Below are 26,871 nucleotides of genomic sequence, written 5' to 3' on the forward strand. Positions count from 1 at the left end.
ATTATGCAGTGTCTGGGGTCTTAAAGGCATAATCGGTCTCTATTCACCTGGGACACCAGAGGACAGAGTCAAGGCACAGGCTGATTGCCTCCATGAACATCTGCCTCCTTTGCCATGAAACCAGAACTGGATGGTGCCAAGCTACTATTATTAAGCGTTTATTTTGATCAAGCAGTCCATAAAAGAATCCTGATCAAAAAGGTATGAAATTCAGAATGAAATGAAAATTCTCCAGGGCTCCAGACTCCCTGGACCCATGAAGATTGGAGGAACTCCTAAAGTTATCTTAAAATCCAAAATAGTCTTGCTTAACTCTTAAAAAAAAAAAAAAAAAAAGCATTATGCTCTTTTAAGATCTCTATGGAAAAAAAGTTACCCCTATGGGGTGAAACTAATAATAAAACCCAACTCACTTCCATCCATCCAGTCAATGCTGACTCACAGCAACCCTATAGAACAGGGTCGAACTGCCCCTGTGAGTTACCCTGCTCTTTACAGGAGCAGAAAGCCTTGTCTTTCTCCTGAGGAGCAGCTGGTAGTTTTGAACTGCAGGCCTTGAGGATCATAGCCCAAGTAACCATTACAACACCAGAGCTTCCTATACAACTGATAATAGCAACTAGAAAGATGGAAGGAAGCCTTAGGGGCCAGTGAATTTGCTAACAGGAAGAAAGCTCGGGAAGGGTGAGAAGGGTTGCACAACTGGACGAATGCATTCAGTGTCACTAAGTGGGACACGTAGAAATTATTGATTTATATTTTGTTGTGTATATTCCCCACACATTTGTAAAAATCATTGAAAACGCTAAGAATGCAGAAAACAGAGAAGCTGCTCAGCCCCATCCTTCACACCTCTGCCATCCACCTTGCTTCCTCCTTGGAGAGGATTCTTCCTTGTGCTAGCCACGGCAGATCCCACTGTCTACACTTGTGATCTCATCTTTCTCTTTTGTATTCTCCAATCATCATACACTTTCCTGCCCTTCAATTGCTGCCCGCATATGGCCTTTCTCTTCTTCACCTGTAATCATGTTCTAGGGCTTCCCATGCTAAAAGAAATGTTTAAACACTCTTTACACATTTCTAACACATATTCCTTTCTTCTATCTATAATTATTACTCAATTCTGCACACATCATATGGTGATTTTCTCATTTTATCATGTACCTTATTGCATGACACGATTTCAAGGCTCTTGAAGAATACCTGTATGCATCTGTGGACAATATAAGACACACACTGTCATTCATCAACATTTTCTACCAGTATCTATTGTTCCCAGGTAATATAGCTAATGTAGAATACATCTTTAAAGATCTTTTTCAACTGGACAGGATCGAATACATATATTTCTACTGGAAAGAGAGATTAAAGATGATCTAGGTCAAAGGCTAGAACCTCCAAAAAGCTTTGAAGAAAGGCAAATTTGTAAACACATTCACAAAAGACAGCCACAAATGTAAAAAAAAGTGCTTTTTACTTTTCAACCAAAAGAGTAAGTTGACAAACAGTTTTTTTACTGGTATAGTCATAATAATGTCTTACTATACGCCCTAAAGCAACATGATTATTTAATCAAAGTTAAGATGGCAGGACAGATGTAATTTGTGTCAAGTTTAAAAGGGAAGTCAACAGTTCTTTAAAATACATCTGAAAAATTACCCATTGATAATACTCTCTGAAAATGTAAATAGAATAACTTAATTTTACTATAATTTTGAAATTAAAGTACATGCTCCTAAGGTATCAAGCGGCAACTCAAAAGTAAACAGAAGAAATGTAAACAGTTATATCAGCATCAACATTTATGAGTGCAGTTTAGAGCCAGGCTATTCAAACTACGGCCGGCCCGGGCAGCCAGTCCAAAATGCAAGCAGCAGCACGTGCCAGCGTGGAAATTAGCCCCCAAGGAACCGCACCGGCTCAGCTGACCTTCTCCACGACAAGACCTTCTTGGTAAAGGAAGCAGTGTGCTGGTTTTGATTCTGACGCAGTGCCTTAATCGGCTTGTCACGGACTGCAGAACAGGGGCTGCTTCTCTCTCTGAAGTGGCATTGTAAGTTTACTGCTTAAGTAAAGTTAGGTTAAAACTGCACAGTGGGGGACAAATTTAAAATGGCAATTACAATGATCACCTATGCATTATCGGTGTTCTAATTCTATCCAGGGATCTAATAAAAAAATCAAATTAAACTTTATAAAATTCCCACAATTTAACATTAACCTGCAGCTAAGTTTAAACATTCTTGACAAATATTAAGTTAAGAGGGGCTCTCTAGGTATACCTTTTATTGTTTCCAACCTTGAGAGAAAAAAATATAAAGGAAGTGATTTATTTGTAAATAAATTCTCCTTAAAGGATGGTTGAATTTATTTTCACATTTCAACTTTAGGAAAAAACCAGGCTGTGTAACCTTTGTGCAACACTAGATACCAGTGTTTTTTTTTTTCTATAAAACCTTATGTAAAAAAAAAAAAAAAACGGTACAGAATTTTGGGAATGATGAGGGCAACAAATGCATAGGTGTGCTTTACACAATTGATCTATGTATGTATTGTGATGAATTGTATGAGCCCCAATAAAATGATTAAATAAAAAAACGGTATAAAAATTTACAGAGTGCACATTCAATCATTTATAGGGGAGAAACATGTAAATTGTTTTTTGATTCTGCAGAGAAAAATAAAGCTGATACAGCATTTCTTAAAGAAATGGTGTAACATCCAAGTGAAGCTCTCTTCTGATGTCAGTGTGAGTGTGAGCATTCCCCAGGATTCTCACAGTGCAGTGTGATCTCTTGGAACATGGCCATTGTCTCATGTTCCAATGACTGACATGGTCTAAGCTTAATACTGAAGGCAAGTAAGTGGACAATTGACAACTTAGAAACAACAGTTTAAAATATAAGTGCCTTAAATTGCTTCTGCAATGGCTAGTTTATTGGACAAAAAAAACTGCTTCTTAAAGCTTTAAGTGCATATTTACATGTGATAACGAGAGTGTTCTTTGGCACCTGAGTTTAGCACAACATAATAGAGCAAAGAATCTCTATGAGAAAAATGTTTAAAGACTATATTGAATCTACTATACAAATTTACATAAATCTATACATATATACACACTTATGCACACACATAAAAGTAATATACTAAAAAATATTAAAGATATTTACCATTTGGCCAGATAAATTTACTTGATGGCTAATAAAAGTTCAGTTTATTTATTTTTTTCCTTCTGTTTAAAGAATTTGAGGTTTAATCAAAATTTCAAAAAGTTAAAGGTTTTAAAGTAATCTATGGGAAGATGAAGGTATTTTTAAATCAAAATAGTTTTTGATACAGTACATGGTTATGAGGCCACAATGATCTTGATAGGATTTAACCGGCTCTGTGATAGTCACCAGGTAGAAATACATCAAAGATTCCCCAAGGGTAAATTGCCCACCCATCAGCACTGAACCACTGATCAAAGTCTCTGCTCTTTTGAATTGGCCTGAGTAAAAGACCATATTTACAGGCTACTCTGAAAATGGCCTTCTGCTAATGTGCTCAGTACTCACTGGGAATTTTACCCAAGGGTTCTAGAACAGCTTGATGTCTCCATGCTGAATAATCACACCAGCCTTGCTGCTGCTGATCAACCCTGTTTGCAGCCCTCCTGGTGCTGTGTGGTATTGTTTATGCACACTTCTAAAGTTCTGACTAGTTTATATTCTAAAACTTTGAGGACATAAAAATTCGGAATGCTAAGTCTGTCAACATGTTCGTTTAATAATAACAATAATATTGACATTAATATTCAATTAATAAAAATGCATGGATGACTGAAAGTAGAGTACATTTAGCTTTGCCAAAGTTTCCCTCTCTAAAAGTCATTTGGAATTTGGAAAGTCTATTTGTCACCTTCCATAACTAATGAGATCCAAAGTATGCTGAGAGTGGGGAAAAGACATTGGGGTTTGAAATTGAGAACATGCTACCCTTTCCATCCTCTGACCTGGCCAGGTTTTTAACACTTTCTCTGTTCTAATTCCAGGGCCTCTTTCATGTAGCAGACCTTGTATAATAGAAATTTTATGTAGTTTCAAAATACTTGAGATTTTAAAAACACTTTCTGCTTTAAGTTGTTTCTTGAATATCAAGTGTATTTTGACTTACTAAACTTGATGCTATTTTCCTAAACAAATTACATCCATGGAGGGGCATGGCAATAGGACTCACTTTAGGGAGTGAAATGGTTAAATTACAATGTCTTCATTTTATTCAGTTTATATCAACTATTATAGAACTCAAACCACTTTTTTTCCCCGATATGTAAAAAAAAATTTTTTTCATAAATTCATCTGAACTTAAATTCTTTCATAAACATGTCACATGTGCAATTTTATTTTTTGTCATATATTTAAATAATTTCTTCTCTGTAGAGTTGCTAGTTCAAGATAGAAAATGAAATTATGTTTGAAACCAGTAATTGAATATAAAAGCATTTCCCTAAGTCCTTCTATGCAAAAACGCATTTACAATATAAACATGCCATATGTGAAACTACACACTATCACACACTGGAGGGGACTTCAAGTTCCATATTCTATCTACATGAGTCAAGGGGAAGGTGCTAACAGAGCACATCAGAAACCAGTTCATGGGGGTTGGGCAATGAGTCATCAAATCGAAATCTTTTGGACACCATGCTGCTATCGTCCGGGATGTTCTCTTTGTCTTCTCGATCCCCACAAGTGCCATTACAGGGGGCCTTAGGGGTCTTGTCTTCAGAAGCCCTTACTGTCTGATCCTGAATCTGAGAGGAACTGGAAGTTTCTTCAGGGTGAAACAAGTCTCCAAAGTCCCACTGCTGTAGCCAAGAATGAGAAAGGCAGATTTCTGCTGTTGGTCTTTGACTTTGGGGAGCGGGAAGAGAAAGCAAGGGAAGGTTGAAAATTAAATATCAATTTTAAAATGTTGGCAGTTTGTCAGAAGACAAACAGCAGATATTTCACTCATCATGAAACCACATATATTATATAAAACCCACACAGTACAAAAGGGAGTAACAGTTAACATTTATTAACTATTTACTTACATTCTGTTCTATATATGCTTCACATATATTATCTAATATATTAATCACAAGAAACTTAAGAAATGGGTGTTTATTATTCTCTTGATTATTAATATCAAGAGGCTAGTATCCTTCCCGAGAGCTCATCAGCTATACTACTAGTGAGGTTGAATGGAACCTTGACTGCGTGCTTACATATTATACCATGCTATGTCTCATGAAGACAAAAAGTAAAATATCTTTCTCCATTCTCACATTTCCCATGCCCACTTCCAGAAAATTCCTATGTGTATGCACATATGTACATTCACAACAGTTTACATACATATCATATTATTTCCTGAAATTTGCTTTCTTCATCCACATAGCTCAAACAGCTTCCCACATCAGAAGAGGAAATTAATAGTCAATTACACCTAGATTAGTATGCTTCCATTTGTGTAAGCCATAACTTATTTCAACAGCCTTAATGCTTCCAGAATTTTGACATTATAAGTAATACAGCAATGAACAATAATAAAATGTTTTTATTGATAACTGATAACTACAAGGTCAGCAATTTGAAATCAACTCCTTGGGAGAAAGGTGAGGCTTTCTACTCTCGCAGAGACTTGAAAAGTCTTAGAAACCCACAGGGGCAGGTTCTGCCTCTGTCTGACAGGGCCGCTAGGAGTCAGAATGGACTCAATAGCAGTGGGGTTAGTTTGGGCTTTTGAATACACAAGAGGAAAACAGCCCAACTTTCCTCTTTACTCCAAAATCGCCGGCTACATATTTTTCTGTTTGAAGTTACACATTTACTATTTAATGAACTATTTAATACCATTTCTCCAGTCAACTGCAAACTTTAGAGTATACTACTACTTTATGTTAGAGTTAATCCTTGTTAATAAGCTTTCTTATAACAGTATTTAAGTAAATTGATGTTGTTACTTACTCTGGGTTTTTTACTAAAAGGCTCTGGATAAAGTCCGTGGCCAGCTGTGAAACTGATGAAAATGTTTCTTCTGAATAATCCACATTTACTTGAGAAATATTGAGATATGTTTCTTGGTTATCTTCTCCCACAAATGGGGATGTATGTGTTAATAGCATATATGCTATTATACCAATGTTCCTGAAAAACAATGGAAGATAAGCAAGTTAGAAACTGTGTTCATCCTAAAATATTCATACAAAATTTAATCAATACTCTATATATTCCTGTCCTCAAGACTTGTACAATTAAATCACAGATTTAGATTTCCATTAAAAGTTCTTATTTTATTAAAATTAAAATAGCTGTGTGACCTCAAATTTTGCCTTCCAGAAAAATGGAATGTGTGTGATACAATTATTTAAAATATAATACATTAAACATCCATCATGATAGGTACAATTTGCCCTTCACACTGACACCAGCTGTGAGGACACAGTTGCTCAGAGAACAGCACTGCCCAGTAGTGTCGAAGGGTACAGCAACGACCTGTGAATGTAAATGGGTTTTCTGGGCCTTTTAAAAAAGGCAAATAAACCAAAACCCAAGCAGTTCCAGTCAAGTCAATTCTGACTCATATCAACTCCAGGGTTTGCCAATGAGGAAAAACGCAAAGTTAGGCAGGCACATTTCTTTACTATAGAACAGTGGATCTCAACCTTCCTAATGCTGCGACCCTCATGTTGTGGTGACCCCCCAACCATAAAATTATTTTCGTTGCTATTTCATAACTGTAATTTTGCTACGGTTATGAATCAGGTGACCCCTGTGAAAGGGTCATCCGACCCCCAAAGGGGTTGCGACCCACAGGTTGAGAACTGCTGCTATAGAACTTTTCAGAGCCATATATTAATGAGAAATCTGGTGCTCAGGGGCCAGAAAAAAAGACAATACAGCACAATGTCTCACCCATTTATTTACCCACAGAACCTTTTACAAGGAGAACCCATCAATAGTTTCATAGAACACAGAGAATCAGTCTAAACTCTTCCACTTGCTCTATCTGGTTTTCTCAATTCAACTTCTAATGTCAATTCTGGCTCGGTGGCTATGTGGTAGCCACAGACACCCTCAGAAGCATCCAGAGAGCTGCCCTCATTATTATACAAAGCTTTTATATGGATGGCCTCGTTTTTAAGCTTAGCATATACCTTTCTAAAATTTCTTCTAGACCTAAATCAGATGTCTCCCATGTCATAGAACCTAACTTCTTAACTTTTATCGGAGCATACTCAAGCATTAAAATAGATTCAATGGCATTTAATAATAAGACAACATCCTGCATTGTACTGATTATTTTGTTCTTCTATTAGACTGAGTCTTCCTTGTTGGAAATGATTTTTAAATTTTTTGTACCTTTAGTTCAGAGTCAAGGTGGTATGGCTCTTCTTGCAAGACTGAACTACTGAAATCTACATAGTTTGTAAATTATATACTAATAAAAGTGTTTAAAAAAAAGAATGTACAGGAAAATGTCTTACTGTGGCATAATAATGATACATAAGAAAAACCTTTAAAGAAAGGCTTTATTATTTAAATTTTGAATCAAAGAGCCCAGGAATATTCCTCCACCCATTTGTCAATAGCATGATAGCAATTCATGGAAACCCCATTGTGTCAAAGTAGAACTCTGTTCCCCGGGCGTTTTCAATGGTGAATTTATCAAGAGTAGGTAAGTCAAGCCTTTCTTCCAAAATGCCTATGGGCCTTCAACCACTTAAGCTGTACTAGTCAAGGGCCACATATCTATTAGCCCACTTTAATAAAGGAATTTAGGTAACTAACAAAACCTTACCACATATCTGTTGCTGTGGTAATGGGATCATAGTTCAGGATTTCTGGAGCTAAAAGAGAAAACAAAACTAAACTTACATATTTGAAGCCATGAACACTGTATGAAATTATAATTGGATTCAAATTTGGAAAGCCAAGTGCCATTAAAGCAGTAGAAATTCAGCACAGCATTTATTATCCTGTAATTAAACCTTCACACATAGGTAATAATAAGGCTATTGTATGACCAAATGGTTTAAAAGCATAAAAATGCTTGAGAAACAGGCACATATAATAGTTTTATTTCTAAAAGCACACTTAAGATTATCCCAGAAAAAAATAATTATGGAAAAACAAAATATTAGCGGCTTCTAAAAGTTTACATCTATTAATCTATTTACTATACTATATATTATTAATTAGTTTGTATTATTTTATTAGATTGTTTTAAAGTTGCTTTTCTTTTTTTTCAATGCAGTCAGATCATTTATGTTTATAATTACAAGATGGGTAAATTATGCTTTCTGGAAATGCTGTAGGCTTTCAAGCAGATTAAATACAACCCTCCAAACTATCAAATAATAATCAAACACTTCCTAAAACATCAATTCCCCAATATTTCATCTGCCCAAATTAAAAAGTGAAGAATAAGCTATCTGTACTTTCAAAACATTATTACACATTTCAAATTAGGAAAGTGAACTATAATTTATGGTCAAATTATAATGTTTTTGTTTCACAATATGGTCTTCTAACTTCCCTAGAGATAACGTGTTTTCTAACGTCTAACAGTTTTGGTAGTTAAAGCCTTCGTGTCATATCATATATTGTCAGCCTCCCATTATACCACATACATTGTTCACATTGTGAACTATTAAATAGCATGAAGTATTGCTAACAATTTCTGCCATACAGAAAATATCTGTACTCTAAGCAGCGTGGGATTTGGAGCCAAACAGAAGTAGAAATTAGGTCTGTGTAACAGCCAAGCTTCAAAGGCAATAATGGGTCACTGGAGTCTTTCAGCTTCCGTTTCCTACTTCATTTTCTCATTTTCTAGCTTCTTAAACTCCTTTTACCAGTATTTTCCCCTCTGTTTAAAAACAGCTACAAGAAATTAAACTCTTATACTTATGTATTCAACGTTCTATGAACTACATTCACCATCAACTATTTACAGGTATCAAAACCAAATTTTAGTACATTCAATCTGAACTAAATGCACCCTACATGTACATGCTCTAAAACAGTGTTATCAAATTATAATTTACTTAGTTAATGTGAAAAGTGGTGTAGAAAGTACAAGAAAATTCTCACCTAAGTATTCTGGAGTCCCCATGATTTCCCGAAGCTCACATGCATTCCCTATTTTCCTAGACATTCCAAAGTCCACAATTTTTATGTCTCCAAGAGGGTATACACTGCTCAGTAAGATATTCTGTGGCTAAATAAAGCACAGCAAACAAGATAAGTAATATAGAGTAAAAGAATACTAGTCTTATATCAGTAATAAATTACATGGAACCTACTGTTTAACTATGACATACCAGGGGGAATCCCCCCCCAAAATGGGAAAAAAAGCTCCACTGGGCACAGCAATAGTAGTAAGTCATTTTTCCCTCTAAGGGAGAATCAAGCAACTCTCTCTGAGTTAGTGCACCCAGTGGTGTCACCTGGGGAGGTTCTTTCTGGTCACAGTGAATTTTCTCATAAAAGCAGTTTCACTTCAACCTTGTTTTTTTTTTTTTTGTGATGGCCAATTTAATAGAATAGTATGCAGCTGTGAAATTGTGTTTCCTGCTTGGGAAAAATGCTGCAGAAACTGTTGTGATACTGAACACAGCTTACAAGAACAGTGTTATAAAACGTAAGTGTATGAGTGATTTTCTCATTTCAAAAAAGGTGAAATGTTGATTGGTGACAAACCTCGTTCTGAACATCCATCAACTTTCCAAACAGACGAAAATGTCAACAGAATTTGTGCCTTTGTGCTCAAAGACCAATGACGGACCATTGACAAGATAGAGAAGTCATCTGGACGATTTTGAAGGTTAGTTCAGCGAATTAGAATGGAAGATTTGGAAATAAGATGAGTTGCTGTGATATTTGTGACTTGGGTTCTGACTGACCAGGAAAAAGAGCATCAAGTGGAAACATGCTGTGCTTTGAAAGAACAGCTCTGACACAACCCACACTTTTTTTCCCCAAGGTCATTACTGGTGATGAGACATGGTGCTATTCTTATGACCCCGAAAACAAACATCATTCAAACCATAGGAAGGCACCATTGTTACCTTGTCCCCAAAAAGCTCGTCAAGTGAAATCAAAGAACTAGATGATGCTCATTTGTTTTTTTTGATGTGAGGGGGATAGAGCATTTGGAATTTGTTCCACCAGGTCAGACTGTTAATCAAGCTTTCTATTTAGAGGTTCCAAAAAGATTGCATAACAACGTGTGACAGAAAAGGCCTGATTTGTGGCAGATGGGGGACTGGTTTTGCCACCATGACAATGCACCCGCTCACGCAGCCATCCCAGTGCACCAGTTTTGGGCAAAAAATAGCATGCCTCTCTTGCCCCATGCACCTTATTCACCTGACCTTACTCAGTGCGACTTCTTTTTGTTTCTGCAAATGAAGAGGTACAGGAAAGGACATTGATTTGATGATGGTGAAGAGGTGAAGGAAAAAAACAAGGGGGGTGCTGTCAGCCATTCAAACAGATGAGTTTGAAAAAGGTTTCCAAGAATGGAATCTCAGATTTTACAACTGTATTCAGTATAATGGAGAGTTCTTTTAGAGTAACCAAGGTTGTTTTGTAAAAGAAAAATTAAATACATAGCTTTGGGGTGAGGGGGAACAAAATGTCTTTTTGGGGGTTCCCCCTTGTATGTCATTAGGTTACTAGGCAAACATTCACCAAACAACTACTTAGGAATAACTGTGCATCCAATGATGATCAAGACCAAATATACATACCATATATACTCGTGTATAAGCTGAGTTTTTCAGCACATTTTTAATGCAGTTTTTGTGGTAAAATTAGGTGCCTTGGCTGACATTCGGGTCAGCTTATACTTGAGTATATACTGTACATATATACACACATCTTTTTTTATTGAGTAGAAAGACAAGTAGGTAAATATTCAGTAATAATGAAAAGATTACTGAATACTGCCCATAAGATAATCCAAGAGTTGGAAGGGAGGGGAAAAAATCAGAAGCTGATATCAAGGGCTCAAGTGGAAAGAAAATGGTTCGAAAATGATGATGGCAACAAATGTACAAATGTGCTTGACACAATGGATGGATGGATTGTGATAAGAGTTGTATGAGCCCCCAAGAAAATGCTTTTTTAAAAAAGTCCAACAGCAAGAAAACGTTTCAGTAGAGATGATACTTAATGTTGAGTCTTACAGGATAAAAAGCACGATGCTGGCTGGAAAGACGCTCTAAGGAATCGCAGGGAAGGAGGCAGAGGCACAAAAACGCATATATTTCCAGAATCAGAAAATGGTTCCATCAGTGGGATGGTTCTAGATGAGTACCGTCAGATTGTTTCTAAGGTGCATGGCAGGCTTCCTCCACTGACTTCCAGAACATGGACTTTGCTTTAGCAGTGCAAACCCAAGGCCTATTACAAAGCATCCTGCTTCTACCATACCCCAGAGAAGACCACCCCTCCCTCTACCACCCCCACCCCACTCCCCCACAGGAGTCTCCCCCACGTTGAGAACAGTCCATGCTTATTTACTGTCAGGTCAGAGACCATTAGAAGGCAATAGGAGCATGTAATTAGCTCTGTTGTTCTCAACCATGGGTTGCAGATATGTAAAGCCAGGTTTATATGTTCCCCCAGATTGCAAATGGATGTGATACTGTGCAATATACTTGATTCGTCTTTCGTGTGAAACAAATCCAACTGAAAGGTGGTGAGAACATGATTATCCTATTGACCAAATTGCTTCTCTTCTAGCATCCTATCAGTAAGAGAACTGGCAGCAATGCTAGATAGTAAATACTTTTTTCTCTGTCAGCCCAACACAGAACAGGTGTTTTTTTGATTTTTGTCTTTTCTTTTAGAAAATGTGGAAGCCAAAGAGGGAGAGATTGTATGTCTAATTTGAGACATAAATTTTATAGTTTCTATAGGATGTCCAAATGATTTTTTAATCTGCAGTTGGTAGAAATGCCCTGGAAGAATTCAGGAGAGAGGCCATGAATACAGATAGAGATTTGAAAGCCATCACTATAAAAATAGTGGAAGCCACAGGATCATGCAGGTAGATTGTATAAAAAGGATTCATGAGAGAGGGAGGATGGTGGAGGGAGGAGAAAAAAAGAGGAGCTGATACCAACGGCTCAAGTAGAATGAAATTGTTTTGGAAATGTTGATGGCAGCATATGTACAAATGTGCTTAATACTACTGAATGACGGATTGTTACAAGATTTGTAAGAGCCCCCCAGTAAAATGATTAATTGAAACAAATATTTTTAAAAGAGAGAGAGAAAGAAGGGTCTGATGTCCAAAGGAATAAGGGGCAATTAGACTGATGAGATTTGAAGATCCCTGGGTGACTGTGGGGGAAGAATAAGGAGAAAGGGTAATAGCATGAGAGACTTCAGTGTTTAAGAGGCCCGGACAAATGGCCTAACTGCTCTGGTGGGAAAAGGAGGAGTCTACAATTGAAAGCCTCAAGGGAGAGGTGAATGAGAGTAATGGGAACAAGGCATGAGGACTAGTAGGAGGTCATTTTCCACAAGGGAGATTCGAATTGAGTACTTCACAGGGAGGCAGTTTAATAAGACAAGAAGGTACAGGATGTGGCTATAAGAAAGGATAGGAAGTGGAATGACGATCTGATTAGTCAATAAAGAAATGATGCTTTTTAAAGAGCCAAGTGATTAAATGGAGCTATTTATGCATGCAGTCTTCTCTTTGACAATACAAAACTAAGGCCGTGTAGCTAACAGGTAGATGACCATGAGCAGACTGCTGCTGCCTATCAATACCAGCTTGAAACTGCACACACCAGAAACAGGAGAAACACAGATGTCATACATTACTTACATCACATGCCACATTACCTTTAAATCAAGGTGTACAATGTTATTCTGGTGTAGATAATAGACTCCTTCAAGTATTTGCTTAATGAGTCTGATAATATCATTTTCAGAGACCATTTCAGCCAGTTCAGGTAAACACAGGTTGAAAATTTCCCCACCTGCAGCACTAAAATAAATTCAAACAAAAAAAACTTGAAAAATCACAAAGTGACAACTTTTAAGTACTGTATACCTGATAAAAGACAAACAGTCTATTCCTGAAAGGGCAAGAAAGTGGGAGAAAGAGGAGGGATCTTTAAGGAAGTAAACATAGGGCATAAATATCTTAGATTCTAGGTACTTGTAATGGAATATTCAATAAATAAAAGTGAATTGCTATAACTCAATAACTCCAGTCTACTGCAATGCTGCATTAAAAGCAGTAACAACGCTGTGAGCTCAACTCTGCTCTATGCGTGCATGTGCATACATGGACACTCATAAGGCTTTGAAAAGTTTTGGGGAAAATGGGATTAGAAGATAATGGAATTGTTTTTGATAATGGAATTTTTTTAAAGCCCCTTTGTGTGTGAATAGCATCTACACTGACTCACCTGACAGCCATGTGGTTGTCATTGCCCTTTTTACAGATAAGGAACGTAAGGACAAAGAGGTTAAGCATTGGCACAAAGTCAGACAGTAAACAGGGCGAGGTGAGATATAGTAGGTGGCGCCAGAATATGAATCTGCATAAGGAGTCTCCTTCCTTGACCCACTACATTGTATGAGTACTACTGCTTCACACACAACACCCATGGTCAGAACCCAACTCGTCTCTTTTATTTCAAAGTCTTAAAAACCTAAAGGATACTGATAAAGGCATAGTAAAAAATCCTAAATTTGGAAACAAATGATCTGAACAGAGTTAAGTCTTAACTCGGCTGTCTCCCAGCATTGTAATGTAGTCACATTATTTGGGTTTTCCCCTTCTGTAAAATGAAGTTATCACTGAATATTTTGGGGGGTGGTGGGAGGAGTTAAATATGAATAAGATAAATTGTGTCAGTAATCCTAAAATGAAAAAAATCAACCTAGTTACTTACCACATTTTATAAGGTAGGTTCGGAATTGTTAAGTAAAGCAAATTTGGGGGTGATAAAATTAAATACTCCTATAGAAAACACTTATTTGTGTTTGTCTGGTTCACTGATGTATCCTGAGCCTTAAGAACATTTTCTGGCATGTCGGTATGTGCACACACGTGTTTGATGAATAAACAAAGGCTGGCTGAAGCCATCATTCTTTAAAACAGCTGTGATTGAGACTCAGTAGTTTGGGACATTGCATGCCATATATATTAGGAGTCATGAGAAAAAGAAAAAAATCAATGGTAGTCCCAAATTTGAGTCCCCAAATGGCAGTCACAAGGGCTGACATATCACAGTGCACACAATCAGTAATCTAACCATCTGCACAGCATGCCAGGTAGAGGACACTGGGATTTTCTGCTGTCCACTTGGGGTTTATATTCCAGAGAAAACTCAGTAGGAAAGTAGCGAACGGAATACAGTGAGAGCTCTGATCAGATATTTCATTTCTACCCCCGATTCTCAGCTCCCTGGAAAATCAGTAAATTAACTTTAATATCTGTTGCAGCATACTACAATTAAAATCTCAGTATGAAGAATATAGTTCAATATTAAATCTATAATTGTCAACTCCATACTAGGATATAAAAAACTGATCCAATCCCACTGCCTTCGAGTCAGTTCAGACTCACAGCAACCCTGTATAGGGTTTCCCGGGCTTCACAAGAGGTTTTGTAAATCTTTACAGGAACAGCCTCGTCTTTCTCCTGCAGAGCTGCTGATGGATTTGAACCACCAACCTTGTGGTCAGAAGTCCAAAACTACAATATAGAAAGATATATTGGAAATCTACATTCTATTTACTCACTTTAATCTAAAGAGGAAGTGAATTGACCTCTATAAATAGTTCCTACACAGAATGCCCAGGGGCCCCTGTGTGGGCACAACAGGTGTTTTCTCCTCACCCTTTTTCAGGTCTCCTGGGGGAGGTGGGAGCTCCACAGCACAGCCTGACCATGACATCCTCACCCCTTCCCTTTGTGTGTGTGTGTGTATAACATTTAGCTTTTAATGATTCCCTCAAAGCATAAGTTTCTGCAAATTTTCAAAGCTACAGAGAAACTGAAAGAACAGTACCATTAACACCCATATGCCCTGCCCTTCACCTTGATTCACTAGTTGTTTACCTTATGTGACACTTATTGAACCACGTGAAAGTAAGCTGTAGATATTATGATACTTTTCTATTACATCATGAAGGATTTCTAAGAATAAGGAAATTTTTTCCCTTAATTATCCCCACCACTAAGCCTAAAAGGTTAACAATAATGTAACTTTTTGTAATGAGTATATAAGTAAACACTTTAATGTATTTGTTGTGTTTTGAGTCATATTTTATGATTTAAAAAATCATATCCTAATATTAAATACAAATATAAATAAATGTACCTAACTATGTAACTGAATTTACATCCTTAGTGGCCTACATTCTAAGGGCAAAAAAAAAAAGCAGTTGTGACATGTTGAACTTTAATAAATTATGTGTTGCTTATTGTAGTATTAGTATTATCCTGATGAAACTATTTTGTATCCTGTGCACTATAGGTAATTGTAAGGTAGAGAAAATGAGTAAATACATTGCTAGTATTGAAGATTTGGGATTTACTCTGGGAAAACAGATTTAAATACGGAATAAAGAGAAGTGATAAAAAGCCTTGAGTTGTCATATTTGAGTTGGGGTTATCAGCATGAACTCCTGATTTGTAAAGTTAGTATTTCCTAATGTTATTCTCAGAAAAGGCCTAGAAGCTGGCCTCAGATGTGTGTTTCTAAATGCCCCTTTCCACTGCAAGGAGCCAGAACTTCTATGACAGCTGACTGACACAGGGGAACTAGAAGGCAAGCCTGGCAATCAGGGTCACAAATCGAGGAAACCCTTAAAGACCATCAAGATCATTTCCAAAGGACCCAGGAAGTAGTCTGAAAGGGTACCACTGGCTAAATTTGCGACAATTTAAACATGAAATAGTAATGACATTACTTTGTTATCATTGTTAGTTTTTACTGTTGATGTTTTAACTTTTTCTGTATATGAAATCCAGGATAGACAAATCTATAGTTAGTTCCTTAGGGCAGGGGATATTGGAGGGAAATAGGGAGCTAATAATGATGAGTACAAGATAAAGAAAATGTTCTAGAATTGATTATACAAGTCTTCTTGATGTGATTGAACAACTGAATCATATGATGTGAACAATATGCCAATAAATGTTTCAAAAATGGGCAAAAAACACCCCCACCTGAATCTAATTACAAGGAAACAATCAGATTAGAATATTGGACATTTTGCATGGCAATTGGAATAGCTTCCCCTCCTCCCTGGAGGCGGGACACACTCACACTCCCTGCAAGGCATTCCTGTTGAGAAGACACATGGAGCTACACTAAAGCCCTGAGATGAAGGAGCCATGTGAAGACCTCTGCCAGTGCTGAGATGCTTCTACTGCCACTGGATCCAAAAGACTTTCCACCCACTGGCCTGTGATCTTCCTGAATTTGGCATCATTGCATGTGATGTGTGAATCTGAAGAGGAATTTGCAGACTGGTATCATAAATATGGGCTAATATCGGACTTATGGACTTGATCTGGATTGGGCTGGGATGTTTTCTCAATATTCAATTGCTCTTGTATATAAAGATCTTTCTTATACACATATGAGTATCTATTAATTTATTTCTCTGTTTCACCCAGACTAACACAGTATGTTAAAAGTGGAAAAAAAAAATAAAACAAAACAGGAATAAGATATTTGGGGATAATCAAAGACATGTAAACACTGTATACCTGATATTCTTACGGAATTACTGTTAAAACTTTTAGATTATATTAGAAAGAAATGTTTCATGATGCAATGGAAAAATATCATGATACCTACAGATTACTTTCAAATAGTGGCAAAAGGCCAATTGGGAAATCAAGGTGAAGGGCATCATTTGGATACTCTTTCTGACATTTTGCACAAGTACAGGGAATCCAGGGCCAATGATCCCTTCAGGACCAGTACTGTGAGTGGTGATACTGGAAGGGTAGAGGGAGAGTGGGTTGGAAAGAGGGAACTGATGACAAGGATCTACATGTGCCCTCCTCCCTGGGGGACAGACAACAGAAAAGTGGGTGAAGGGAGACGTCGGACAGGGCAAGATATGACAAAATAATAATTTATAAATTATCAAGGGAGGGGGGAGCAGGGAGTGGGGAAAATGAGCTGATGCCAGGGGCTTAAGTGGAGAACAAATGTTTTGAGAATGATGAGGGCAATGAATGTACAAATATGCTAAATAAAATTAAAAAAGCCAGAGTGGCAGAATAGATTTTTTAAAAAAGAAGCGTCGTCATGGAGAGCAAATGTTGTGAGAATTATGAGGGTAATGAATGTACAAATGTGCTTTATACAATTGATGTATGTATGGATTGTGATAAGAATCGTATGAGCCCCCAATAAAATGATTTTAAAATAAATAAATAAATAGATTCAAGGGAGAAAAATGAGTAGATACAGTGAGTGAGAAGGGGACCAACTAGGGAATTGTTATTACAGGGAAAATTCCACCACTTTATTTTCTCCATATAAAGATTTTGCCACCTAGCCAACCAAGTTTCTGTCTTTCATGGACAACTATGCCACTGCAAACGAGAAAAAGGAAACCAAACACCCAGCAATGCATTTTAGTTCCAGCTGCTTTGACAAGAAATTGCACAGTTGGTTGCATCTTGTGCTGCTAACTGCAAGGTCAGCAGCAGTTCCACCAACCCACCAGCAGCTCTGCAGGAAAAAAAAGAGGCTTTCTGTTCCCATACAGAATTACAGCCTCAGAAACTCTATATAGGGTTGCTATGAGTCAGAACCAACTCATCAACAGTGGCTTTGGTTTGTTTCAAGCCAGACATTTGCTCAGTGCCTGTTACATTTTTCCGCCACACTGCACAGGAATCAGTCACAGCTGTGCCAGCTTTGAACTCATTTGCTGGGTAGGATATCTGAGTCAATTTCAGAGTGTGAATATAGTCCACATTTGTTCGATACGCTTTTTGTTGCTGCTTAAAGGAACTCCCAAAAGAAGCATTTTTGGAAAGTGTTCGATATTCTCTTTTAAAAAAATATTAACTATTGTTTTTTTATAATTAAAACAAGCATATACCACGCAAATAACTTGTTAAAGGTCAGATGAAGAATCACAAAACGTATGGAAGATGAAATCATACTGGCAATATTCTGCCTTTTTCAGTAATTGATTTATCTTGAGAATGCTAAAAACATGCCTTAAAACGATGCCTCTGTGTTCTAGGAAATGGATGTACTCAACAAGTCAGACTGACAGTCCTTGCAACCACGGGCTCAAACATACTCGTTGTAAGAATGGTGCGGGACCAGGTGGTGCTTCATTCTGTTGCAGAGTCACTATTTGGTTAAAATATTTAACCAATTTTCTGTGCCATTAGTAAAATAAAAGTAGACTCCACTTTCCCCAAATGTTACACACCATTAATTTATTTTGTACTATTTAATTAAAATGAGGTTGTACATTTAGCTTTGGGGAATATTTTCTAATAAATTGTGGATCAACAACAATTTGTATATGCTCTTATAATAATTTTATTATTTTTATCCTTGATGCTTCAAAAATGCTTTTCCTATCAATTAAAACAGGTACCATAAATATAATTAAAGTTGCAGAAATGCATACTTACTATTCCAATATCAAAATGATTTCACTTGCATTTTCATAGACTTCATGAAGCGTAATCACTCGGGGACAAGACTTGGCCAATTCGAGTACAGCAATCTCATGCAGAATCTCTGCTCGACAATCCTGTCCTCTTCTTCTCTTTTTGAGAAATTTTGCAGCATATTCTTGGCCAGTAGATTTTGATATACATTGTCTAACCACAGCAAATTTTCCTCTGAGGGAAAAAGAAGAAAAAACAATTTTAGCTTTTCTATAGAGAAACAGAATCATGTACTGAAAATATTTTGAAAGAAATTATACTAGTGTCACATAAATAATATAAATAAAAAAGTATGATACAGAATATTTGTTCCTCGCTATTAAGAGTACATTATCAAAAACAAACCAGCAAGAGAGTACATTATTTTTAATAAGTACATTATAATTGTGCACGTGTACAGGGGCAGAGGGAAGAGGTGAAAGTAGGTATTATTTACTTACCTATACCCCGTCATACTCTTCATATAAAGTATTGCATTTGAAAATAAAAACAATGATGTACATATATGCTATTCTATTTGCTTTGCAAACTACAGAGAGGGTATGTAATTTCCAAGTCAAGATTTAAACTTGTCTATGTGAGTAAGTCATCAAGTATTGACACTAGGGTTCCAGTTCATAGCTGCCTGAGTTTATTCCCTACAACACAGGTTTAAACATGTCTCTGTGATTATTAAGTAGATGGCTGCTGGTAAGTTCTCACAGTACTGCATTTGTCTTAAGTCTCTCCAGATGAAATAAAAAATAAAAGATAGAGAGGTCCAATTAAAATGGCAGCTTCCTAGGGGAGCTGCTGGACCAGTTAAAGTCAATGCAGATCAATCAGCTCAGAAGGCTATGGCACCAGCTCTCTTGGATTCTAGAGGAATCATCTTCATACATTTTTCTCAGAGGACTGGGGCAAAGGGAAAGGTGGGTCATAGAGGCTTATTATGGAGAAATTAAGAAAATAGAAAATTACATTGCTGAGGAAAAGTTATACCAAAGGCCTTTTTTCAATCATGATAATGTATCTGCTCATTTCATTCTTCCAGGATAAGAAGGTTGTCTTTTGAGAATGTCAATGGGAACCCTCGTCCCATCCACTTACAACCTTGACAGTACCCCTTAAAATGTTGTTTTGCTTACAAAATTCAAAACATTTAAAAAGAACATTATTTGAATCCTTCAAGTAGGTCAAAACTGCTGTTTTATGAAGAGCACTGAATTATTTGGGAACAGAGTTTGGGATATGGAAATACCACTTTGAGAAGTATATAGATCTAGATCGAGGCTATGTTGAGAAACAATAGGTTCACTTAATAAAGGTTTCTGAGTTTTGAGATGGTTGTGTAACAGTACATTTTGACTTATCCTATTTCCAAAGACCATGATTTTTATATGGTGTTACATTAACTCCCTTATCAAAATACTCTTCCCCCAAATTAAAAAGAATATAGAAATGAGTATGACCTATTTATGTTTATTAACATAATGACTTTATCTTCCAATTCCATTTTTATTGAGCTCTGAAACTTTCTATCAAAATTTCTTAAGTCATTTGGTCATATACTTCTTGGCACTGCTCAGAAGTCTATGAATTCTGTAATAGACATCAGGGTATATGTGTGTTTTATGCAGAGTATTCAAAGACACATGACAGTCAACATAAAACAAATGCTTATCAAGGATAACAAACATACATGCTAAGGTTATGTTACAGGATTAAGTATGTCTTAAGGCTCTTCAGTAGGCGATTCATCAACTCGGCCAATTTTTTATATGCATAGTTACTCTTTTTACTGCGAAATTTATAAATTCCAAGTCTACAATTTCCCAAAATCTGATTTCTCCAAGACTTAAAGCTACTTTTGGCTAGAATATTTTGAGAAACTAATAATTACTGATTGCCTCCCCCTGAAAAAATGTACACATATCTTAAACAGGAAGTTGTACATATAATTCCACAAAATTTTCAGATCTTTAAGCACATTCATGAACGACCTTATCCCAAGGCTCAAATTACTCCGCAGTTTCCAGCACTACCAAACCAGGTTAAACAGACTCTTCTAAGAGCGCTAACAATTTCTATATGAATATATTTCCATCCCAGCATATCAAGAATATAATTTTAAGACAGTTGGCATTCACATGGGTGGAAAGAATACAAATTAGCAAAATAAATTGCTTGTCTGCATTCTACTCGCTATTTCTAAGGGCCAGGATGTCCAAGTCCTGCTCTTTATTTCTAAGTTTTTTCAAAATTGGTTTCAGTGAAAAACAATGGAAACAGCTGAAAAAGAAAGCAGGCTTTTTTTTAAAGCCCAGGTATAAATTGATTCATCTACAGTTTTCAAAATATACATAAAGTAAGTAAATATACTGTAAAAAATATTAGAAAGCACTGTAAAATTAAGATTGGAGCATAGTTAATTCAATTATAAGATATTATTGACTATATGCAAAAGACTACAAATTGATACATTTTAATGAGCACACAATAACCTATATTCCTTTCTATTAAAAGGATCTATTTTTACAAATGCTATAGTGAATAAACTGAGAATAAGAATAAATAACTCAAGAAAGGTCATACATGGAATTAGAGTGCCAAGAATTAAACTGTGGAATGTGGATTCTTAGCTTTCTGTTCTAACCACTACAAAACAATTCCTCCCTTCAAAACCATTATTTTTAAGAAGTGTAGCTCCCTTCTGCCAATTCTTATACAGATTTAGAAGCAAAAACTAGTCTAAAACAGACATGAAAATTTGAGCTTCAGAAAGAAATCTACTTTGTAAAAATTCAGGAAATAAATAGTAATAAAAGTATGTGAAAAAAATAATTTATAATAGTACCAATTGTGACAATTTATTTCTGTTAACATCTTGTAGCTCAACCAGAATTCTTATAAAAATAAAGAGCCCAAATTAATACTTTTTTATGTAATTTTTCAGGTATTCTCAAGAGGCTTTCATACACAAGTATGACTGTACTCATTAATCAGGGCCAAAGGTGACTAAAAAGACAAGGGTAATTATTCGCTAATGCTCACCTCCGAGTGAAAAAACTCCACGAGGCCATGGACCGTGTGTGTTCTCATGACTTTACTACTATTACTACTCACTGCCATGGAGTTGATCTTAACTCATGATAGCACCACAGGACAGAGCAAACTGCCCCTGTGGGTTTTCCATATCTTTAAATATTTATGGGAGTAGACGACCTTTCTCCCGCAGAGACCCGTGGGTTTGAACCGCTGATCTGGTAGTTTACAGCAGCTAACGCACAGCCCACTATGTCACCAGAGGTCCTCTCTAATTACTACAGCGACTGTAAAAATCTACACTGTATTAGCACAGTGTAGGATCTGTTGAATGAATGCAAATATCTGTTGAGGGTATACAGGGGTTGCGCCTACTATATTTTTATGTTATTTTATACTATCCTTAATGCATTTTCAAATTTTAAAGCTAATTTGAGATTCTAAAAGAATATATATACACAAGCATATTCACAAATATGTTGTTAAATAAGGGAAAAACTTTAATTATCAGCTGATTTAGAAAAATTAGGTGGTTCTTTTTTCTGCCTATTTTAAGAGCCCTGGTCGCCTGGTGGTTATATGTTGGGCTGCTCACCACAAGGTCTGCAGTTTGAAACCACCAGCCACTCCAATGAAAAAAGATGAGGCTTTTACTCCCTTAAAGAGTTACAGTCTCAGAAACCCACAGGGGCAGCTCTGCTCTGTCCCATAGGGTCATTATGAGTTGGCATAGTTTGGTTTTTGGATTTTGGGAGTTGTGGCTTAAAAGCATCAAAAATATAAAATCTTTAATTATGTATATTCATATGCCAAATTTAATTTTAAAAATTCAAGGAAACTTAAAATCTTTTAATGGCAATATTTAGTCCATGCCCTAAAAAGGCTGACTATATTTCCCAGGGGTACAAAGCTCTAGCAGTTACTGTTCTGCATTCTAGAATGCACAATAAAATGTGAAAGGAGGGGGAGGGTAAGCCACAAAGGAAGCTGACGTTTATTTCTGAATCGGCCTCACCCTTCAAACCACAAGCAGCCCCACGAAACCTTGCCTCCGCTGGGGGAGGGGAAGAGACTTACCCAATAGCTAAAACAGGACAGTGCGAGTTGTTTGAGACAGACAGAAGTGAACGCCCAACTTTTGTTTATGTTATCTGAGTTCACTGGTATAAATTCTCAAACGTTGTCTTCAAATTAATTTTTAAAAGCTTGATTTAGAATGATAACTTTGTAGCGCTCACCACATGCTAGAATTATGAGTGTGTCTGTATACTTGAACACACGCAGGGCTCAGAAGAAACGAGACTATGACCCTAATCTATATTCCACAATACCCTAGCGCTCCAGACTCAGTGCCATCGAGTCAATGCTGACTCTCAGCGACCCTGCAGGGCAGAGCATAACTGCCCCCGGGGGTTTCCAAGGCTGTAACTCTGTGACAGTACAAAGCCTCATCTGTCTCTTGCAGGACAGGCGATGGTTTAGAACTGCTGGCCTTGAGGGCAGTAGCAGCTTAATGTATTACCACTATATAACCCGGGTCTCCCTAGCCACAAAACTGTAGAATATTAAAATTCATAACAATATTGAAAGCCATCGTAATCATCTTCTTGACAGATAAAAGGCCATGCTTTCTCATTCATCAAGGTTTACTAATTAAGCATATCAATATTTACCATGTGACTTATTAGCCCACAGCAATGAAAAGAAAAATGTGTTTCATGAAGTTATTAGATGAGATACTAGCAATCTGAATGTGTTTGAATCAGATTCCATAATAATTATTTTGCTATAAAATGTTAGAAAGTACACAATTAACTAATTGTGCCAACCTGGCCGATAATCACATGTGGGGCTAATTGGAAGGCAGAGGGATAAATGGGTGGTGAGCCTCACCTTTCTAGTTCTCGGGTCTCTTGCTTTGTGATGGTTGCACCGGGTGCAGCTGACTTAGCAGTTCCCTGCTTCAGCTTGCAAGATTGACTTCCTACAAGACATCCCCAAGGAGAAGCTACATGGACCTATCCCGATGCAGCCCTGGGTGCTGGAGCAGCCGTGTGGAGACCCCTGCTAGTGCTGAGATGCTTATTTAATCACTGACTCAGCTTACCTCCTGCAGTCAGCAGCATTGCCTCTGTTTTGTGAGGTGGGGGACTTTGTGGACTGGTGTTGGGTAAATGGGTTAATGTTGGACTTGTGGGCTTGGGGAGCATTGTTTTCGTGATGCACATTTTCTTTACATAAAAGTCTCTTATACATGAGTTGCTGTGGATTTGTTTCTCCAGAGTACCCAGACAAATACATACACCAATTCAAATTTATGATTGTTATTTATAATGTACCTCACCTGTTTATAAACAATTTAGAGTTTTTAATATTGTTCTCTTCGATATTTTTCCCAAAACACTCAAAGAAAAGTTCTTTCTTTTTCATCAGTGAATCGCTGCCATTAAGTTGATCGGGATTCACACAGACCCCACAACTGTTACAGTAGAAACTGGACTCCACAGCGTTACCAGTGGCTGATTTTTCAGTATCATCTCACCAGGCCTTCCTGACCAAGTGACTCCGGGTGTACTCAAATATCCAACCTTTCAGCTGCAGTAGAGCACATTTAACAGTTGGTACTACCCAAGGACACACTGCCTAGCTACCCATTATGGTAGTTATTTTGCAAAGATAATTTCATAAATGCATGCCCTCGTAGCACAACGGGCTCAGTGCTGGCTCAAAACCACCAGCGCTCCCTCCACTGGGGAAAGAGGAGGCGATCTGCTGCTATAAAGCTGCACGGTCTCGGCAACCCTACGAAGCAGTTCCACTTTGTCTTACAGGGTGACTCTGAGGCAGAACCGACTCAAGGGCCTCAGATTTCGTTTAGTGTGTTAAACATATTCACACAAAAAAGGAACTATAAAAAGCTAAAATCAAAGACAAAAAACCCTTTACACGGTTCAAGGCCTGCCGATGATTTAATCCACCTTCTTATCTTAAAGGAAAGGGTATCATGCACTCGAGTAGACTACATAACTTTGGATCCACATCAAAGACATAGATGGCTTCCAGGTCAGACCGTTTTTATTCATATACTATATGGTGCCATATAACACTACTGGACAAGAATAAAAGAAACTCCTAAAGGAGACTACCTTCAACTGAATTAATAGTTTCATTGTATGTTGTATTGTAGTTATGTTGACAATAGTGTAACCAATGTAAGTCTGCCATTTTAAAAGGGACTATGTAAAATACAATGTGGGTCAGAAGAATATCAAAGAGGGCTATCTGGAAATTAGGCCATACAATGAATAGTCCAGAACACTGGGGCTGCTTAGCCATAAGGAATATCAGGTGTTTCTGTATGGATGACATTATATGCAGTACAGAAAGAGAACCAGGACAACTGGGTAGATGTTAGCAAAATAGAAAACAGGGCTGTTATACCAAAACAGAATCCTGATGTTAGCTGAGGTAGTAAAGTCTCCAACACTAAAGCATTCATATTAAGGCTCAACAACGGCTTCTCGGGGAAATTACAGAAAAGATTGTTGCACTGCTTTAAAAAATTAAATTAGAAGACCCCTCGCCACTGAAGTCCTTGCAATGCAAATATCCCACGATTATTTAATGTGAGATCCAAACAACTGAAACAGAAAACACTTAACCTTTCCTGTTACAATGCAAAAGGAAAGAATATATGTAAAACAAATTTTTTAAAAGGTTAAGAAATTTCTAAAAGGTTAAGACACACACACACAATCTGTATCTCTTCATCTTCGCAAGAGACTTAAAAAAAAACATGGTAAAATATACAACATCACCACTAGGCAAACATCATCACCATCCACTTCTGAATTTTACCTTACCACTAACAGAGCCAAACATTTTGCACATAAAATTAAATAAACACACCAAGAATCATGCAGTCTGCTTTTACACTTAATTCCTAGTCTGATAACGTAACAATATTATCATCCTTACTTTGCAAAAAGACCAAAGTTATAACCCAACAGCTAACAAAGGAAAAAGCTAGGATTTGTATTTACCCATGAGAAAAGCCCACCAAGAACAGAAATGCTTTTTAGTGTTCAACGAATTTTTGTTTCCATATTGTGATTTTAAAAGATAAAAATCAACTATACAATTGTATTGTTCTTCTAACACAGACTTAGTAACATACCCCCAACCATTTCCCCCGCAGGATTAAAGTCTAATATAAAATAAATGTAAAATAAAATATAAACTAATGGCCATCTCCAAAGTACCTCGAAAATTTAAAGTTAAATTAAAAGATAACACTGATTATATAATTAAATAATTTGGTATACATATTATAATTATCATATATATTAAAATAGTAAGAAGTCTCAACATCAGATCACTCCTTTGCCTCAAAGAGATTTCATCTTTGACAAAACATTTTAGTATTTGTACAGGATTTAACATAAAGAAACATGTATTTTTCATTACACTATCAAATTTTTGCTTAATTCAGGAAAGAGGAAGAAGACAATCTCCTAGGTCCATGTTTCACCCAGCACAGTATACTAGGACATTTCAAAACTGTTAATTAAAAAAACCAAACCCTCATCTAGCATTCGAGACACACTAGTTAGTAATGGAATCCTCATAACTCCAGCACTGTGTGTAACTTAGCAGAGGTCACTGTTCATTCCTAGCTGGGCCATTTCTTCCTTGCACTTCCTGAACTAAGACCCCTTTTTATAAGGGGCTCTGAAGCTGGGTGGGATGCATTATAGGAACTTACTGGAACATCCACAGACTTGATTTTCAAGTCAGTTAAGATTGGCTACTAATAGCAGCAAAGGAGATAACTTTTCTTTCTGATCATTGTTACAGTAATGATCCAAGTGAGTTCTACGGTATCAATTACAAAAAAAGAAAACAGAAACCCTAAGTCAAAATTAAATCAGAAAGTAAACCTTAGTTTTCTTACCTTCCTAGCTCTTTAGAGGTAAGTGTATAAAAGTGACTGACATTATCCAGTTTCATTGGAGTTTGTGGCACAGTAGTTAGCAAGCCTGAGATACTTCGGCAATCAAATCTTCTCCTCGACATGTTAGCGAACTCCCAGATACCTGTCGTTTCTTACTGGTT

At 36.9% G+C, this 26,871-nt stretch overlaps 1 protein-coding gene across 1 annotated transcript; it reads right to left on the reverse strand.

The window, feature by feature from the left end:
• Window positions 1-2,896: 2,896 nt before the first annotated feature.
• Window positions 2,897-26,871, reverse strand: STK17B (serine/threonine kinase 17b). The gene is made up of 7 exons (XM_004701506.2): window positions 26,711-26,871; window positions 18,694-18,906; window positions 12,897-13,041; window positions 9,126-9,252; window positions 7,831-7,879; window positions 5,997-6,176; window positions 2,897-4,898 (listed from the first exon to the last, which is right to left on the reverse strand). The coding sequence occupies exons 1-7, from the start codon at window positions 26,830-26,832 to the stop codon at window positions 4,616-4,618; spliced, it is 1,119 nt and encodes a 372-aa protein (XP_004701563.1). The 5' UTR covers window positions 26,833-26,871; the 3' UTR covers window positions 2,897-4,615.

Source organism: Echinops telfairi, unplaced genomic scaffold, assembly GCF_000313985.2.
Source record: "Echinops telfairi isolate 266 unplaced genomic scaffold, ASM31398v2 ScPeMD7_3;HRSCAF=10, whole genome shotgun sequence".
Lineage (NCBI taxonomy): Eukaryota > Metazoa > Chordata > Mammalia > Afrosoricida > Tenrecidae > Echinops > Echinops telfairi.

Bases quoted from the DNA above. Each gene is read 5' to 3' on its own strand.
- STK17B (XM_004701506.2), bottom strand. From the start codon at position 26,832: ATGTCGAGGAGAAGATTTGATTGCCGAAGTATCTCAGGCTTGCTAACT. The intron at 7,880-9,125 runs GTGAGAATTTTC...TTTCTCTTTTAG, and splicing joins GGGGACTCCAGAATACTTAG to CTCCAGAAATCCTGAACTAT. The intron at 4,899-5,996 runs GTAAGTAACAAC...CGCTCCCCAAAG, and splicing joins CTTTTAGTAAAAAACCCAGA to TCAAAGACCAACAGCAGAAA.